The sequence below is a fragment of the Capra hircus genome, chromosome 1, assembly GCF_001704415.2.
Source record: "Capra hircus breed San Clemente chromosome 1, ASM170441v1, whole genome shotgun sequence".
In the NCBI taxonomy this organism is placed as follows: domain Eukaryota; kingdom Metazoa; phylum Chordata; class Mammalia; order Artiodactyla; family Bovidae; genus Capra; species Capra hircus.
In genome coordinates, this window is record NC_030808.1 from 32,483,224 (window position 1) to 32,500,133 (window position 16,910).

The 16,910-nt window shown below is 35.9% G+C and overlaps 1 protein-coding gene across 3 annotated transcripts in view; it reads left to right on the top strand.

The window, feature by feature from the left end:
* The window catches only part of CADM2 (cell adhesion molecule 2), a 1,295,522-nt gene that overhangs the window by 880,713 nt on the left and 397,899 nt on the right, over positions 1-16,910 (top strand). The window contains exon 2 of one of the 3 annotated variants that reach the window (XM_005674791.3): positions 14,806-14,832. The exons of 1 other annotated variant lie outside the window; for it this stretch is intronic. In XM_005674791.3, the coding sequence (XP_005674848.1) occupies positions 14,806-14,832 (27 nt within the window). Of the gene's footprint in view, positions 1-14,765; positions 14,833-16,910 lie in introns of those variants that run through there. One more of the 3 variants, XM_018054195.1, reaches the window with a different exon arrangement.

Genomic DNA, 16,910 nt, shown 5'->3' on the forward strand with positions numbered 1-16,910 from the left:
AAGTGATGGGACCAGATGCCATGATCTTCATTTCCTGAATGTTGAGCATTAAGCCAACTCTCCTCTTTAACTTTCATTAAGAGGCTTTTTAGTTCCTCTTCACTTTCTGCCATAAGGGTGGTGTCATCTACATACCTGAGGTTATTGATATTTCTCCAATTACAGGGTTTTAATTTCTATATAACCCCCTCTGCCATTTTGCTAAGACATTTAAATAACACTGTTAAAACAAACTTAGTCCCAAGATAATCTTGTGGCCAGAGTTAAGCATAAAGTAAAGTTTATCCAAAACTGATCTGAAACAGATCGTGCAAAATACATCAAATAGATTTTCTGAAACTAAACTCCTAAGACCATTTTTCCATTTTATCTCCATCAGTTCAGTTCAGTTCAGTCACTCAGGTTGTCCGACTCTTTGCGACCCCATGAATCACAGCACGCCAGGCCTCCCTGTCCATCACCAAATCCCAGAGTTCACTCAGACTCATGTCCATCGAGTAGGGATGCCATCCAGCCATCTCATCCTCTGTCGTCCCCTTCTCCTTCTGCCCCCAATCCCTCCCAGCATCAGAGTCTTTTCCAATGACTCAACACTTCACATGAGGTGGCCAAAGTACTGGAGTTTCAGCTTTAGCATCATTTCTTCCAAAGAAATCCCAGGATTGATCTGCTTCAGAATGGACTGGTTGGATCTCCTTGGAGTCCAAGGGACTCTCAAGAGTCTTCTTCAACACCACAGTTCAAAAGCATCAATTCTTCAGTGCTCAGCCTTCTTCACAGTCCAACTCTCACATCCATACATGACCACAGGAAAAACTATAGCCTTGACTAGATGGACCTTAGTCAGCAAAGTAATGTCTCTGCTTTTGAATATGCTATCTAGGTTGGTCATAACTTTCCTTCCAAGGAGTAAGTGTCTTTTAATTTCATGGCTGCAATCACCATCTGCAGTGATTTTGGAGCCCCCCAAAATAAACTCTGACACTGTTTCCACTGTTTCTCCATCTATTTCCCATGAAGTGATGGGACTGGATGCCATGATCTTCATTTTCTGAATGTTGAGCTTTAAGCCAACTTTTTCACTCTCCTCTTTTACTTTCATCAAGAGGCTTTTTAGTGCCTCTTCACTTTCTGCCATAAGGGTGGTGTAATCTGCATACCTGAGGTTATTGATATTTCTCTGGGAAATCTTGATTCCAGCTTGTGTTTCTTCCAGCCCAGTGTTTCTCATGATGTACTCTTCATATAAGTTAAATAAGCAAGGTGACAATATACAGTCTTGATGTACTCCTTTTCCTATTTGGAACCAGTCTGTTTTTCCATGTGCAGTTCTAACTATTGCTTCCTGACCTGCATACACATTTCTCAAGAGGCAGGTCAGGTGGTCTGGTATTCCCATCTCTTTCAGAATTGTCTATAGTTTATTGTGATCCACACAATCAAAGGCTTTGGCATAGTCAGTAAAGCAGAAATAAATGTTTTTCTGGAACTCTCTAGCTTTTTCCATGATCCAGTGGACGTTGGCAATTTGATCTCTGGTTCCTTTGCCTTTTCTAAAACCAGCTTGAACATCAGGAAGTTCACGGTTCACATATTGTTCAAGCCTAGCTTGGAGAATTTTAAGCATTACTTCACTACTGTGTGAGATGAGTGCTATTGTGAGGCAGTTTGAGCATTCTTTGGCATTGCCTTCCTCTGGAATTGGAATGAAAACTGACCTTTTCCAGTCCTGTGGCCACTGCTGAGTTTTCCAAATTTGCTGGCATATTGAGTGCAGCACTTTCAATAGCATCATCCTTCAGGACTTGAAATAAATCTACTGGAATTCCATCACCTCCACTAGCTTTGTTCATAGTGATGCTTTCTAAGGCCCACTTGACTTCACATTCCAAGATGTCTGGTTCTAGATGAGTGATCACACCATCGTGATTATCCAGGTCGTGAAGATCCTTTTTGTACAGTTCTTCTGTGTATTCTTGCCATCTCTTCTTAATATCTTCTGCTTTTGTTAGGTCCATAACATTTCCGTCCTTTATCGAGCCCATCTTTGCATGAAATGTTCCCTTGGTATCTCTAATTTTCTTGTAGAGATCTCTAGTCTTTCCCATTCTGTTCTTTTCCTCTATTTCTTTGCATTGATCACTGAAGAAGGCTTTCATATCTCTTCTTGCTTTTCTTTGGAACTCTGTATTCAGATGCTTATATCTTTTTTTTTTTTTTTTCCTCTTTGGCTTTTTGCTTCTCTTCTTTTCACAGCTATTTCTAAGGCTTCCCCAGACAGCCATTTTGCTTTTTTGCATTTCTTTTCCATGGGGATGGTCTTGATCTCTGTCTCCTGTACAATGTCACGAACTCATTCCATAGTTCATCAGCCACTCTGTCGATCAGATCTAGGCCCTTAAATCTATTTCTTACTTCCACTGTATAATCATAAGGGATTTGATTTAGGTCATACCTGAATGGTCTAGCAGTTTTCCCTGCTTTCTTCAATTTAAGTCTGAATTTGGTAATAAGGAGTTCATGATCTGAGCCACAGTCAGTTCCTGGTTTTGTTTTTGTTGACTGTATAGAGCTCCTCTATCTTTTGCTGCAGAGAATATAATCAATCTGATTATGATCCAATTAATACTACCTATGAGCATTTTCCCAACTCAGGCAAACTATGTTTAGAAGATGTTTTCCTCCAAACATTGAAATAATTATCACTATAATACTCCATTCATAGAGTATTTGTCAGATGAAAATATGTATAATTCAGATATCAGTCTTTATTTGCAATTAATATTCGTGTATGCTGCTGCTGCTAAGTTGTTTCAGTCATGTCCGACTCTGTGCGACCCCATGGACGGCAGCCCACCAGGCTCCCCTGTCCCTGGGATTCTCCAGGCAAGAACACTGGAGTGGGTTGCCATGTTCTTCTTCAATGCATGAAAGTGAAAAGTGAAAGTGAATTTGCTAAGTCGTGTCTGACTAGTAGCAACCCCATGGACTGCAGCCTACCAGGCTCCTCCATCCATGGGATTTTCCAGGCAAGAGTACTGGAGTGGGGTGCCATTGCCTTCTCCAAATATTTATGTATATTAAGACTATATTTGACACAGAAATCTGGACATGTTGAGTTTTTTTTTGTTGTTGTTTGTTTACATAATAATTTTAAAGTAAATTTTACAATACACTTTTAAAACTATCTCAAATTCCTGAAGTGGTCTGCATTGATGGTACATTTTGTTTCCATTCTTTGTGTGTCTTAAAATAGAGTTTTGAGACTCTCATAATATCTCTGAGGAATGTTACCTGTGTCACTCTTATTCTGGTGGATTTAAAATAAGATATGGTCAAAGTAGATCCTTAATTGCTCAACATTGGTTTTTACATATTAAATCAAATATTAACCACATTTCAAAAGAAACCACATTTCAAAAGGAACCACAGTCCTTACTCTAAATTTCATGTTATAATTAGCATTAGTATATCAACGTAGAATGATAGTATCTATTGGCCCATCTATTAACCAAGAGAGTAATAGCACCTAATGAATTTTCATGCAAAATAAATTACACAGAAGAGGCTTACTATATCAATATAAAATAAGAGTGTTAAATAAAAGGCAAAAGCAGAGAAACATAGGAAGAGAAGTTACCATTGATATTCTCCTTAAAACATGCATGCTGCTGCTGCTGCTGCTGCTGCTGCTTCTGCTGCTAAGTTTCTTCAGTCGTGTCTGACTCTGTGCAACCCTATAGACGGCTGCCCACAAGGCTTCCCCGTCCCTGGGATTCTCCAGGCAAGGATACTGGATTGGGCTGCCATTTCCTTCTCCAATGCATGAAAGTGAAAAGTGAAATTGAAGTCGCTCAGTTGTATCCGACTCTTAGAGACCCCATAGATTGCAGCCTACCAGGCTCCTCTGCGTGGGATTTTCCAGGCAAGGGTACTGGAGCGGGTTACCATTGCCTTCTCCATAAACAGGCATGAGCATGTGCCAAATTGCCTCAATTCTGTCCAACTCTTTGCGACCTTATGCACTGTAGCCCACCTGGTTCTTCTGTCAGTACTGCCAGTAAACAGTATTCTCCAGGCAAGAATACTAGAGTGGGTTGCCATACCTCTGTCCAGGGGATTTTTGCAAACCAAGGAATCCAACCTGAATTTCTTTCATCACCTACACTGGCAGGTGGGTTGTTTACTACTAGCGTGACCTGGGAAGCCATAAAACACACTGGGACAAAATATCGATGTACCAGTATTTATTTATCAACATAACAGTACCACCTATTTACTGTTCAATCAATAATGAAGTTATCTTGTCACTCATTATGACTGTAAGTAAAATAGCATCTATTTGTCTGAAGACCTTAATTGTATAATATTACAGTAAAAACTACAAGAGAGCCTATCTGAAGAATTTGAAACTGATGTTTCTAAATGGTCACATTCCCTTCCCTTGTTATAAACAAGTGATGTACAATAAATAGACTTCTAAGTGCTTCTTAAATTAGTATGGCTTAAAATGTATTAAGAATATATGGTCAGTGTATGTATTCCAGGTCTGAGCTATTATAGTGTGGATGACTTAATTTTAGGGAATCATGCTTCTTTCTGAAGTATGAGTCAGGATGAGATCATGGAAGCAACAATGTCTGATGCACAACATTCTGGGGGTCACCTTTCACCTTGCTTGAGCTCCTCATTGGGATGATTCATCAGAGGTTAAAACCAAGTATTTCTTGATCATATGCTTATGCATGGAGAAGCTTGACTTGGCCAGCCCACTGAAATAATTGCCCTTGGATCCCTTGGAAACTGAACAAGTTACCTGCTCTTATGCTGAGGCTGATTAGATAGATTCTCTTAAATTATTGCTAATCACGTTCTCTATTTTCACAGCTTTTCCAGAATTAACCCAGTATCTAGTAATTAGGAGTTAGGGTACAGTGAGTTCATGTTTACTTCATGACCATTTTCTTGAATGCTATAGGCCAAATCAGTACATGGTGCTGAGTTTCACATCACTCTGTATTTATATACCTTCTCAAAAATACCTCATGAAAACATCTGATTATTTCTGTCATTTTTTTTTTCTGTTCCCACTCCTTGACCCATTTCCTGTCACTACTCTGCTGAAGTCCAAGCTGTAAACTCTTGAGGTCCATGTAAATTCCAAGTGGTATAAATTATCTCCCTTACATCAATGAATCCCAGTCATTTAAGATAATGATTTCATTGGTATCAGTCAATAAATGTTTTCTTGGATGCTACTTTCATTCTCTGATTGAAAATTGTTCTCAACACTAGCACAGAGTCCAGTTATTTTTCTAAATAAAAAGTGATAGATATCAATATAGAACTGAGTAAACTGTTATATATGCATAGGATTATACAAAGTGATTACATAATATTGTATTCTGTGTACACACACACACATATACACACAGGACTTCTCTGGTGGCTCAGCTAGTAAAGAACCTGCCTGCCAATGTAGTAGACACAAGCGGCACAGGTCTGATCCTTGGGCCAGGAAGATCCCCTGGAGAAGGAAATGGCAACCTGCTCTAGTATTCTTGCCTGGAAAATTCCATAGACAGAGAAGCATGGCAGGCTACAGTTCCTGGGGCTATGAAGAGTTGGACACGAATAAGCACACACACATGCAAACAGAAGCACACACACACAGATTATATATATATATATATATATATAAACACAGACACACATGGAGAGACTGTTTGTGTCCTATTATTTTTCTCATGTCACCGTCTGCCTTGGAATGTGAACTCTTATTGGTAAATGTCATAACGTTATTGGTTCTACATGAGAATTGGAGAACATTGATGGCTCCAAAAGTATCCAACATTATACAGTTGCTTTATCATTTTACCATTACTATTTATGGATAAAAAAAGGATCATTTACTTCAGTTCAGTTAAGTCGCTCAGTCATGTCTGACTCTTTGTGACCCCATGGAGTACAGAATGTCAGACCTTCTTGTCCATCACCAAATGTCACAGATGACTCAAATTTGTGTTCATTGAATCAGTGATGCCATCCAACCATCTCACCCTCTGTCATCCCCTTCTCCTCCTGCCTTCAATCTTTCTCAGCATCAGGATCTTTTCCAGTGAGTCAGTTCTTCGCATCAGGTGGCCAAGTATTGGAGTTTCTGCTTCAGCATCAGTCCTTCCAATGAATATTCAGACTAATTTCCTTTAGGAAGGACTGGTTGGATCTCCTTGCAGTCCAAGGGATTCTCAAAAGTCTTCTTCAACACCATAGTTCAAAAGCATCAATTCTTCGCCGCTCAGCTTTCTTTATAGTCCTACTCTTACATACATACATGACTACTAGAAAAACCATAGCTTCGACTAGATAGATCTTTGTTGGCAAACTCATATCTCTGCTTTTTAATATGCTGTCTAGGTTGGTCATAACTTTTCTTCCAAGGAGCAAGCACCTTTTAATTTCATGGCTGCAGTCACCATCTGCAGTGAATTTGAAGTCCCAAAAATATGTTTAAACTAATAAAATAGAATATATTTTTAAATTATTGAGCAGAAAGTCTCTAATTAATACAGCAAATTAATAGAAAAAAACTGAAGATATAATTACAACATCTAGAAAATAAGAAATATGGCCAATCTCACTGATGTTAGAATTTAGTTTTCTAAGTCTTTTTATAAAACATGTCTTAAATCTAGTAGTTTTCATGTACTTAGCAACAATCTAAAGAATGTATCCTAAATTTACCCATTAAGATTAGCTTCTGAGGATTTGGGGACTAATAGAAGACTAATCCTCAGTGCTATATTTTATTCCAGTTATAGATTTAGGATGTTTATAAAATAGCTTCCTGGTTTAGTAACAGACATAAAATATAACTTCAAAGGATGCCCATGTACTTTATATATTGAGAACCTTTTATTCTGGTACTGCCTCAAAGGTTTCATAATAATATATGACTGATACATCTAACGGTTTGAAGTTATTTTTTAGTATCTTTTAGAGGCATGAGTTTGAGTCCAGTTTTTGTTTTTTACAAAGTCTTGAAATCCTCTTCCTATGTTTATCAAGGTAAAAGTCATAAGCCTCTGGGCAGTATGGAGTATAGCAAAAGAAAAATAAATTTATAAATTGGTAGTGAGTCATGAAGTTTAAAGAGACTCTTGACAGCAAAAGAAATAAATATAAGAGAAAGTAGTATAAATATTTAATGTGTAAACTATCAGTGCTAGAATCATAAAAACTGCGGATAAAAAGTCTTAATACAAAATAAGAGTTATTTTGATACATATAATTAATTCAGCATTATAGACTGAGAAAACATGGAAAAGAAATAATTATATAGATCACTTAATTCTCAAAATACACATGAATAATGTACTTAGAAGCTTAAAATAAGCTTCTGCTTCATTTCTGTAGAAGCAAAATGGTTATTTCACAGAGGAAATTACTGTGTCCCACATTTTGGAGACTGTTTCATAAACCAAAGTTATTTTGATGTTGCATGTTTGCCTTGCATATAACTGTAAAATGTTACTTACATGATGAAATGATCTCATTGAATACAAATATTGATATATAGTCAGTGCTGTTCTGTTTTATATACACTACTGCATGTAATCATATTATATCAATATTGATGTCAAGAAATAAAGCTAGATTTTAAACTTATTTTATTATCAGAAGTTTCAATCATCTACAAAAATAAAAAACATCATAAACATTATGCATTTCAAGATTATATTAAAAGGAATCTCAACAACTGATCTATTTTGATAATTTTGAGAAAAGGTAATCACTTAAAAATAAAGTTATTATGACATTAAAATTTTCATTAATGAAATTTCACTTGATGAAAACGAAAGAGGAGAGTGAAAAAGTTGGCTTAAAACACAACATTCAGAATTAGAAAGGCTATGACCAAACTTTAGTTCAGTTCAGTTCAGTCACTCAGTTGTGTTCAACTCTTTGTGACCCCATGAACTGCAGCATGCCAGGCCTCCCTGTCCATCACCAACTCCCGGAGTCCACCCAAACCAATGTCCATCGAGTTGGTGACCCCATCCAACCATCTCATTCTCTGTCGTCCCCTTCTCCTTCTGCCTTCAATCTTTCCCGGTATCAGGGTCTTTTGAAATGAGTCAGCTCTTCGCATAAGGTGGCTGAAGTATTGGAGATTCAGCTTCAACATTAGTCCTTTCAAAGAACATTCAGAACTGATCTCCTTTTGGATGGACTGGTTGGATTTCCTTGCAGTCCAAGGGACTCTCAAGAGTCTTCTCCAACACCACAGTTCAAAAGCATCAATTCTTTGGTGCTCAGCTTTCTTTAGAGTCCAACTCTCACATCCATACATGACCACTGGAAAGACCATAGCCTTAGCTAGATGGACCATTGTTGGCGAAATAATGTCTCTGCTTTTGAATATGCTGTCTAGGTTGGTCATAACTTTCCTTCCAAGGAGTAAGTGTCTTTTAATTTCATGGCTGCAATCATATCTGCAGTGATTTTGGAGCCCAGAAAAATAAAGTCAGCTACTGTTTCCACGTTTCCCAATCTATTTGCAATTAAGTGATGGGATCGGATGCCATGATCATCTTAGTTTTATAAATGTTGATCTTTAAGCTAACCTTTTCACTCTCCTCTTTCACTTTCATCAAGAGGCTCTTTAGTTCCTCTTCACTTTCTGCCATAAGAGTGGTGTCATCTGCATATATGAGGTTATTGATACTTCTCCCAACAATCTTGATTCCAGCTTGTGTTTCCTCCAGCCCAGCATTTCTCATGATGTACTCTGCCTAGAAGTTAAATTAGCAGGGTGACAATATACAGCCTTGATGTAATCCTTTTCCTATTTAGAACCAGTCTGTTGTTCCATGTCCAGTTCTAACTGTTACTTCCTGACGTGCATATGGGTTTCTCAAGAGGCAGGTTAGGTGGTCTGGTATTCCCATCTCTTTCAGAATTTTCCACAGTTTATTGTGATCCACAGAGTCAAAGGCTTTGGCATAGTCAATAAAGCAGAAATAGATGTTTTCCTGGAACTCCCTTGCTTTTTCGATGATCCAGCGGATGTTGGCAATTTGATCTCTGGTTCCTCTGCCTTTTCTAAAATCAGCTTGAACATCTGAAAGTTCACGGTTCACATATTGCTGAAGCCTGGCTTGGAGAATTTTAAGCATTACTTCACTACTGTGTGAGATGAGTGCTATTGCGCGATAGTTTGAGCATTCTTTCAGTTTGCCTTTCTTTGGGACTGGAATGAAGACTGACTTTTCCCAGTCCTGTGGCCACTGCTGAGTTTTCCAAAATTGTTGGCATATTGAGTGCAGCACTTTCACAGCATCGTTTTTCAGGAATTGAAATAGCTCAACTGGAATTCCATCACCTCCACTAGCTTTGTTTGTAGTGATGCTTCCTAAGGCCCACTTGATTTCACATTCCAGGATGTCTGGCTCCAAGTGAGTGATCACTCCATCTCAATATCTGGGTCAGAAAGATCTTTTCTGTACAGTTCTTCTGTGTATTCTTGCCACCTCTTCTTATTATCTTCTGCTCCTGTTAGGTTCCTACCATTTCTGTTCTTTATCTTTGCATGAAATGTTCCCTTGGTATCTTTAATTTTCTTGAGGAGATCTCTAGTCTTTCCCATTCTATTGTTTTCCTCTATTTCTTTGCACTGATCACTGAGGAAGGGTTTCTTATCTCTCCTTGCTATTCTTTGGAACTTTGCACTCAAATGGGTATATCTTTCCTTTTCTCCTTTGCTTTTCGCTTTCCTTCTTTTCACAGCTATTTGTAAGGCTGTATTAAAAAGCAGAGACATGACTTTGCCCATAAAAGTCCATCTAGTCAAAGCTATGGTTTTTCTAGTAGTCATGTATGGATGTGAGAGTTGGACTCTAAAGAAAGCTGAGCACTGAACAATTGATGCTTTTGAACTATGGTTTTGGAGAAGACTCTTGAGAATTCCTTGGACCACAAGGAGATCCAACCAGTCCACCCTAAAGGAAATCAGTCCTGAATATTCATTAGAAGGACTGATGCTAAAGCTGAAACTCCAGTACTTTGGCCACCTGATGCAAAGAACTGACTCATAGGAAAAGTCCCTGACTCTGGGAAAGATTGAAGGCAGGAGGAGAAAGGGATGACAGAGAGTGAGATGGTTGGATAGCATCACCGACAAGATGGACATGAGTTTGCATAAGCTCTGGGAGTTAATGATGGATATGGAGCCCTGGCGTGCTGCAGTCCATGGGGTAGCAAAGACTCAGACCTGATTGAGCGAATGAATGAACTGATTACACTTAAGTATTCACAACAGTTCTTAAATACTGTGAACTGTCAAGTGTTCAAATAGGGATCCAAAGTAATCTGTATGTGTCATTTGTTCATTTTTTCTCTTAAGTTGCCCCTTAAATTGGTATTTTTATCTCTAATATCTTTTCCCTAAATGAACAAATACTAAAATGTCTTGCATGTGGTTTCCATATTCAAGGTTAGACTAACTGCATTGACTTAATGCATTTTTTTGTTCCTTGTGTGCACTGGACATTGGAAGTTCTATGTAGAGTCACAATTGTATCCAGATTTGGTTATATTGCAAAAAATATTTCTTAAATGGTATTGTGTACTTCCAAGAGTCTGATAGTCTCCATTTTAATGATGTTAACTTTATGTATTACTATGTATCTGCCTAAAGCATACATAAAAACTTTTTTAAGATTGTAGAATGGTGGTTTTTGAGTTATATTATTTCCTCTTTATTTACTGACTGGGAGAGTAGTGTGAGGAGAAGTTTCCACTCATTAAATATTTGATTACTCTTGAATATATCTCTTTTAGCAAGCATTTCTTTCTCAAGCATCATTTTTACACATTTTTCCACTGTGAAATGTGTGTAGTTATTGAGAAAGAAAAACTTGTGACAGCAATTAGATAAAGTCACACTTTTTCAAGTTTTCAGATTCTATTGCGTCTTAGAAGAAAATTCTCATGTTTAGATGATGTTAGTTGATAGCTAAAAAAAATGTTATTTTAAATAAATCTCAAGTGATTAGTATAAAAATGTGTTAACTTTGTCCTGGATAGTGAAGAAGGGAGAGATGTGGGTGGATATCTAGCTCTGAAATGCAATTATTTTAATTTCTATATCTTTAAAAGACTATAATAAGGTGGTAAGTGTCTGATAAATCAGATATAGTAGTTTTTAAATCAGTGTGATTTCCTCTTTTGTAAAAAGGAATAAAACTCACCTGTTATTGGTTCACATTACATTGCTATACTATATCTAATTATCGCATTTTGATATAGTGGATTTTGGGGGCTTCCCCAGTGGCTCAGCTGATAAGGAACCTGTCTACCAAAGCAAAAGATGCAAGAGACGTGGGTTCAGTCCCTGGGTCAGACATATCCTCTGGAGAAAGAAATAGCAACCTGCTCCAGTATTCTTGCAGGGGAAATTCCATGGACAGAGGAGTCTGGCGGGCTGCAGTCCATAGGGTGGCAAAGAGTCGGACACAACTGAGCGCATGCACACACACACAGTGGATTTTAAAATATGATGCTCAGCATACTGTTTTCGGTTGTAATTTTACTACCAAATAGATTTGTGAGCTAGAAAAAGCCACGTCTCTTCTTCCCAGTTTTGTAATATTTTGGATCTCTTAGTTTTCACTTGGAAGTAATGTAATATATTCTCTCTTATTTTTGTAGTTTGCTCATATGTCCATAAGAGGAACTTTCTTATTTTAAAAATTATACTGTGCAGTGTCTTTCAATGGCAATGGGATTTTGTTTGTTTTGTTTTGTCTAATTATATCTTGGGCAGGGAAAAACATAATGTATCTGAGTATGAAGTTACAGATGTCAAGAACCTCTGTCTCCTTGGACAGTCAAAGCACTTGCTAAGTTTATTGCTTCTCTATTAAGAAACAATTCCCTAACTATAAATTTGTTTATGAAAGGAAGAATAAAAGAAAAAAAACACTGGGTAAAATACTATGGTATTTTTTAAAGGCTACATAATATTAGAATAAAAAGATCCATAATATTTTAGCATTTTTTTCTGTGAATAAATTCCAGTAATATCTTTGCTATTTACTAAATGTTTTATTGCTAAGTAACCTTTCGTAAAACACTTCTAAAGGCAAGTACTAATCTAGTATGTTCTATATTATTCAGACATTGCAAACACTAACAAACATATCACCATTTTTTATGACATTAATCTTAAAATTAGAGTAGAAATTAAAGAATAAGGAAAATGTGACTAGGTCATACAAATTTTGAGGTAAGTAAAATTCATCTCATGTCCTCTGAGAATGCCCATTGCCCTACTTCTTGTTCCTATGACTCATTTTGAGAATCACTGTTTTAGATTCACCAATTTTCTGCAGAATTATTAGTGATATCTTTCAAATAGACAGTTGATTAATTCAATGACTAATTAATTTGTGACAATGAATTAATTGTATTTTTACTTTTTGATCATCTGTATTGGGGATTTTGAAGATAAACCTCATTAATATAATGCCTAATATTCATTAACTATTCAGCATCTATATGTAAATAACTCTGATGTTTCAATCATTATCACATGATTTTTCTTCAAAAAATACATAAACAAATTTTCTCATTATTAATATAATTATTAGCAGTTACAAATTTAATATTATAACTAATCATCTCTGAAAAACAATGTGAACAACCATAATGTTATAGTTATAACTTGCTTTTATCATAAAGGTGAAGAAATGTTAATGTTATATCTAAAATTTTCTCTGGTAAAAGTACCTTTGCTTCCTTTCTTTTCATTTTAACTGTGAACCACTAAAATTGTATTTTTAAAATAATTTTCAGTCACTTTTGGGTAGTGTAGTATGTGCACTTTACAATTGACTTATAATTGGACTGTGCTGACAATGGAAAATCTTACAAGTATTGAACATGACATTTATGACAGTCTTGCTGTCATCTTGGCTTCTTTTATTGAATATGCAGAGAATTATAATTGGGCTAACAAGCCTGGTAGCCTGGCCCCTTTCCAATTATATTAACCAGCCTAGTCTAGTATTAGCTGCCTGACCACACACAGAAACAAACATTGAGCTTTTGTTTTTCTTTCCTTTTTATTTTGTTACCTAACCAATAATCTAAGAATAAAACCACCTGCTTTCCTGTAATGTTTGACAAAACTTTAAATAATTTATCTTGGTCCCACTGAGAAATGTAAAGATGCCTTCTCTATTTTTATGTCACTAATTTTTAATAAAAAGCTGATTTTTTGTGAAAGATTAGTTGTATCTGTTAACATATTTGGTACTGTTGCCTCAAAAATTTCTAAAGGCTTTTGGCAATTTTACTTTAAATTTGTGCTAAGAATGTTAAGTGATGAATTTGAATGTGATATAAAATTTCTTTTTGCATGAACAATTCAATATACTGATACATTGAAATATTTTGTTTGAAATTTAGTCAAAGAATTTTTTTTTATAATCTAACAGTAAGTCCTTCAGCTTTGTGTAATCTTTGAAACAACACAATTTAATTGAAAAGCAAATATTAAAAAAAGTTAAATGAAATAGCTTGTGGTTTAAAAGGTCTGAGACCATCTTAGTGTAGCAGTTATTTGGAGCACTAGATTCTGTACTTTTGTTTGCTTCATTTGCTGGCTTCCTCTTATTTTAGAGCATATAATATAGTTCCATATTTTTATCCCAACTTCCTCTACAGTTCCATCAGTAATATTTAAAGTATTCTTCTTTGTCAGTGGTTAACTGGATAGAAATATTTATATGAAAACAACCTGGGAATCTGTCCAATGGAAGCAAAACACCAGTATGGTATATACGGGATATGACACAGATTGTGTTTTGCAGCTTTGTTATTAGCAGCAAAAACAAGCAAAAAACCTAAAGGCAACCTGATTTACTATAAATAGGGAAATAGTCCTATACTTCATATACATTATAGGAAAATATGTAACTATTAAAATTAGTGAATTAAAACTCTGTGTGTTAATCTGAAAAAATGTGCAAAAAGCAGACTGCAAAGAATTATGTATAATATGATCTTGTTCTTGGAAACAAAATACACAAAGTATATATGTTATATTTTTTGTAAGAATAGCAAAAGTGAAAGTCTCTGAGTTGTGTCCGACTCTTTGCAAACCCATGGACTATAGAGTCTATGGAATTCTCATGGCTAGAATACTGGAGTACATAGCCTTTCCCTTCTCCAGGGCATCTTCCTAACCCAAGGATCGAACCTAGGTCTCCTGCATTGCAGGCATGAATCTTTACCAACTGAGCTATTAGGGAAGCCAAAAATAGTGAGGTTTTTGGTAACTAAGTAAGCATTGAATAAATGCAAATGGTCTGCCCTTGCTTTTTATCCAAATGTTATGAGTTGCACTTTAACTGTTAAATAACATGAAATATATCTAAACTATACTGGTATTTTAATTGAATTATTAACTAAAGTTTAGTTAAAAAGGACAGAGAAAGAAAGATACACAGTTCTTAAAAAGAATTCTGTGTCTTGCAGCATTGCTACTTACAATCTGTGGCTCTTATCTAGTTTACTCTTTCTTTTCCAAAGACTTTAATCATATATTAACAAAATATAACCAACTGTCATTTTCTTCATTATAAGTCCTAGTCATCTGAAGTGTGTTCATCATGTAATCATAAATGTATCATTTAAGACTTTAAGTAATAGTGATAACAAATCTCTTTTTCTTGTTAGACACTATCTAATATACTAATATGCTTGTTCTCTTCTTGTGCAATCTTTTCTTGGTACCAGCGGCTGCTTCAAAGAATAAAGTTAAAGGTGAGCTACTGAGCGACTTTCTATTCTGCATGATTCACCATGTTTGTTTTCTGCTCAGTCTTCTGCATCCTCTTAAATAATAGAGCCAATTCTGTTCATGACAATACCAGTTCTGTGTGTAGATATTTGTAAATTTCTACAAATATGTATTATTTTAATTATTTAGTTTCTGATATGTGCCTGTGCTTGCATGATTGTGTACTTATTTTCTTGTTTTATTTTCCACTTTATTCCGAGTGGAATAAGGTGCTTTTATGCCCAACATTTTGCCTGTTGACTTTAGTTTCCTTGATAAAATTGTGAATTGGAAAAATACAGCATAAAGTAAAGCTGATGGAAAGTCTCAGAATTGAACATGCCTTTATAGAATTATGTGAAAAGAAAATTTTATCCTTTAAAAATTGAATATTATAAACTCCAATTTTCTATTTATGGCTTTTCTTCTATTTCCTAGTTATATAAAGTTTTCATTTGCTAGAATCCTGAAAATACATTTTCATGAGAGAGGATGTGCTTGCCTAATACCAGAATGTCTCCCTGAGAGAAAAATAATTTTGGCTTGATGTATCAAAGTCTTTATGAGTTTTAAATAATTCAAATGTATATATATATGTCATAAGTTTATAACTTGTATGTTTCAATTTTATGTTCTCTATAACAATCTATACATTTAAAAAATGTTTTCTCCTTCCTATATTTCTAATATATAATATTTTTCCTCTTTCATTTATTTTTATTTAGCAACACTGTAATAACTTTATTAGTCATACATTTGTTATTTTAAGTTTTCTCATCCACACAATGTGAAAACAAATAATTCAAAAAGTTGTTGCTAGGATTAAGTAAAATATGTAAAACAACTCATAAATTTCCTGATGATACAAGCATTTAAACCATGCAAGCTTCTTCTGTCTATTCTTTGTGAGGAATTTCTGACTCTTCATCATTCCATATTGCCCTGCCTAATATTTTCTCCTGTGTTCTCAGGAGGAATGACCAGAGGGTTTTGTCTCTTTCTTATCTTGTTGTATTCAGACTTTTTTTTTAATTTTAGTTGTAGGCTAATTACTTTACAATATTGTAGTGGTTTTTGCCATACATTGACATGAATCAGCCATGAATGTACATATGTTCCCCATCCAGAACCCCCCTCCCACCCCTTTGCATCCCATCCCTCTGGGTCATCCCGCTGCACCAGCCCTAAATACCCTGTCTCATGCACCTGGACTGGCGATCTGTTTCACATATGATAATATACATGTTTCAATGTATTCTCTCAGATCATCCTACTCTTGCCTTCTCCCACAGAGTCCAAAAGACTGTTCTATACATCTGTGTCTCTTTTGCTATCTCACATATAGGGTTATCATTACTATCTTTCTAAATTTCAAATACATGCGTTAGAATACTGTATTGGTGTTTTTCTTTCTGACTTACTTCACTCTGTATGATAGGCTACAGTTTCATTTACCTCATTAGAACTAATTCAAATGTGTTCTTTTTAATGGCTGAGAAATATTCCACTGTGTATATGTACCACAGCTTTCTTATCCATTTGTCTGCTGATGAACATCTAGGTCTCCTTCCATGTCCTGGCTATTATAAACAGTGCTGCAATGAACATTGGGGTACACGTGTCTCTTTCAATTCTGGTTTCCTCGGTTTATGTGCCTAGCAGTGGGATTGCTGGGTCATATGGCAGTTCTATTTCCAGTTTTTTAAGGAATCTCCACACTGTTCTCCATAGTGGCTGTACTAGTTTGCATTCCCATCAACAGTGTAACAGGGTTCCCTTTTTTCCTCACCCTCTCCAGCATTTGTTGTTTGTAGATTTTTGGATAGCAGCCATTCTGACCATTGTGAAATGGTACCTCATTGTGGTTTTGATTTGCATTTCTCTGATAATGAGTGATGTTGAGCATCTTTTCATGTGTTTGTTAGCCATCTGTATGCCTTTTTTGGAGAATTGTCTGTTTAGTTCTTTGGCCCACTTTTTGATTGGCTGGTTTATTTTTCTGGAATTGAGCCTCAGGAGTTGCTTGTATATTTTTGAGATTAATTCTTTGTCAGTTGCTTCA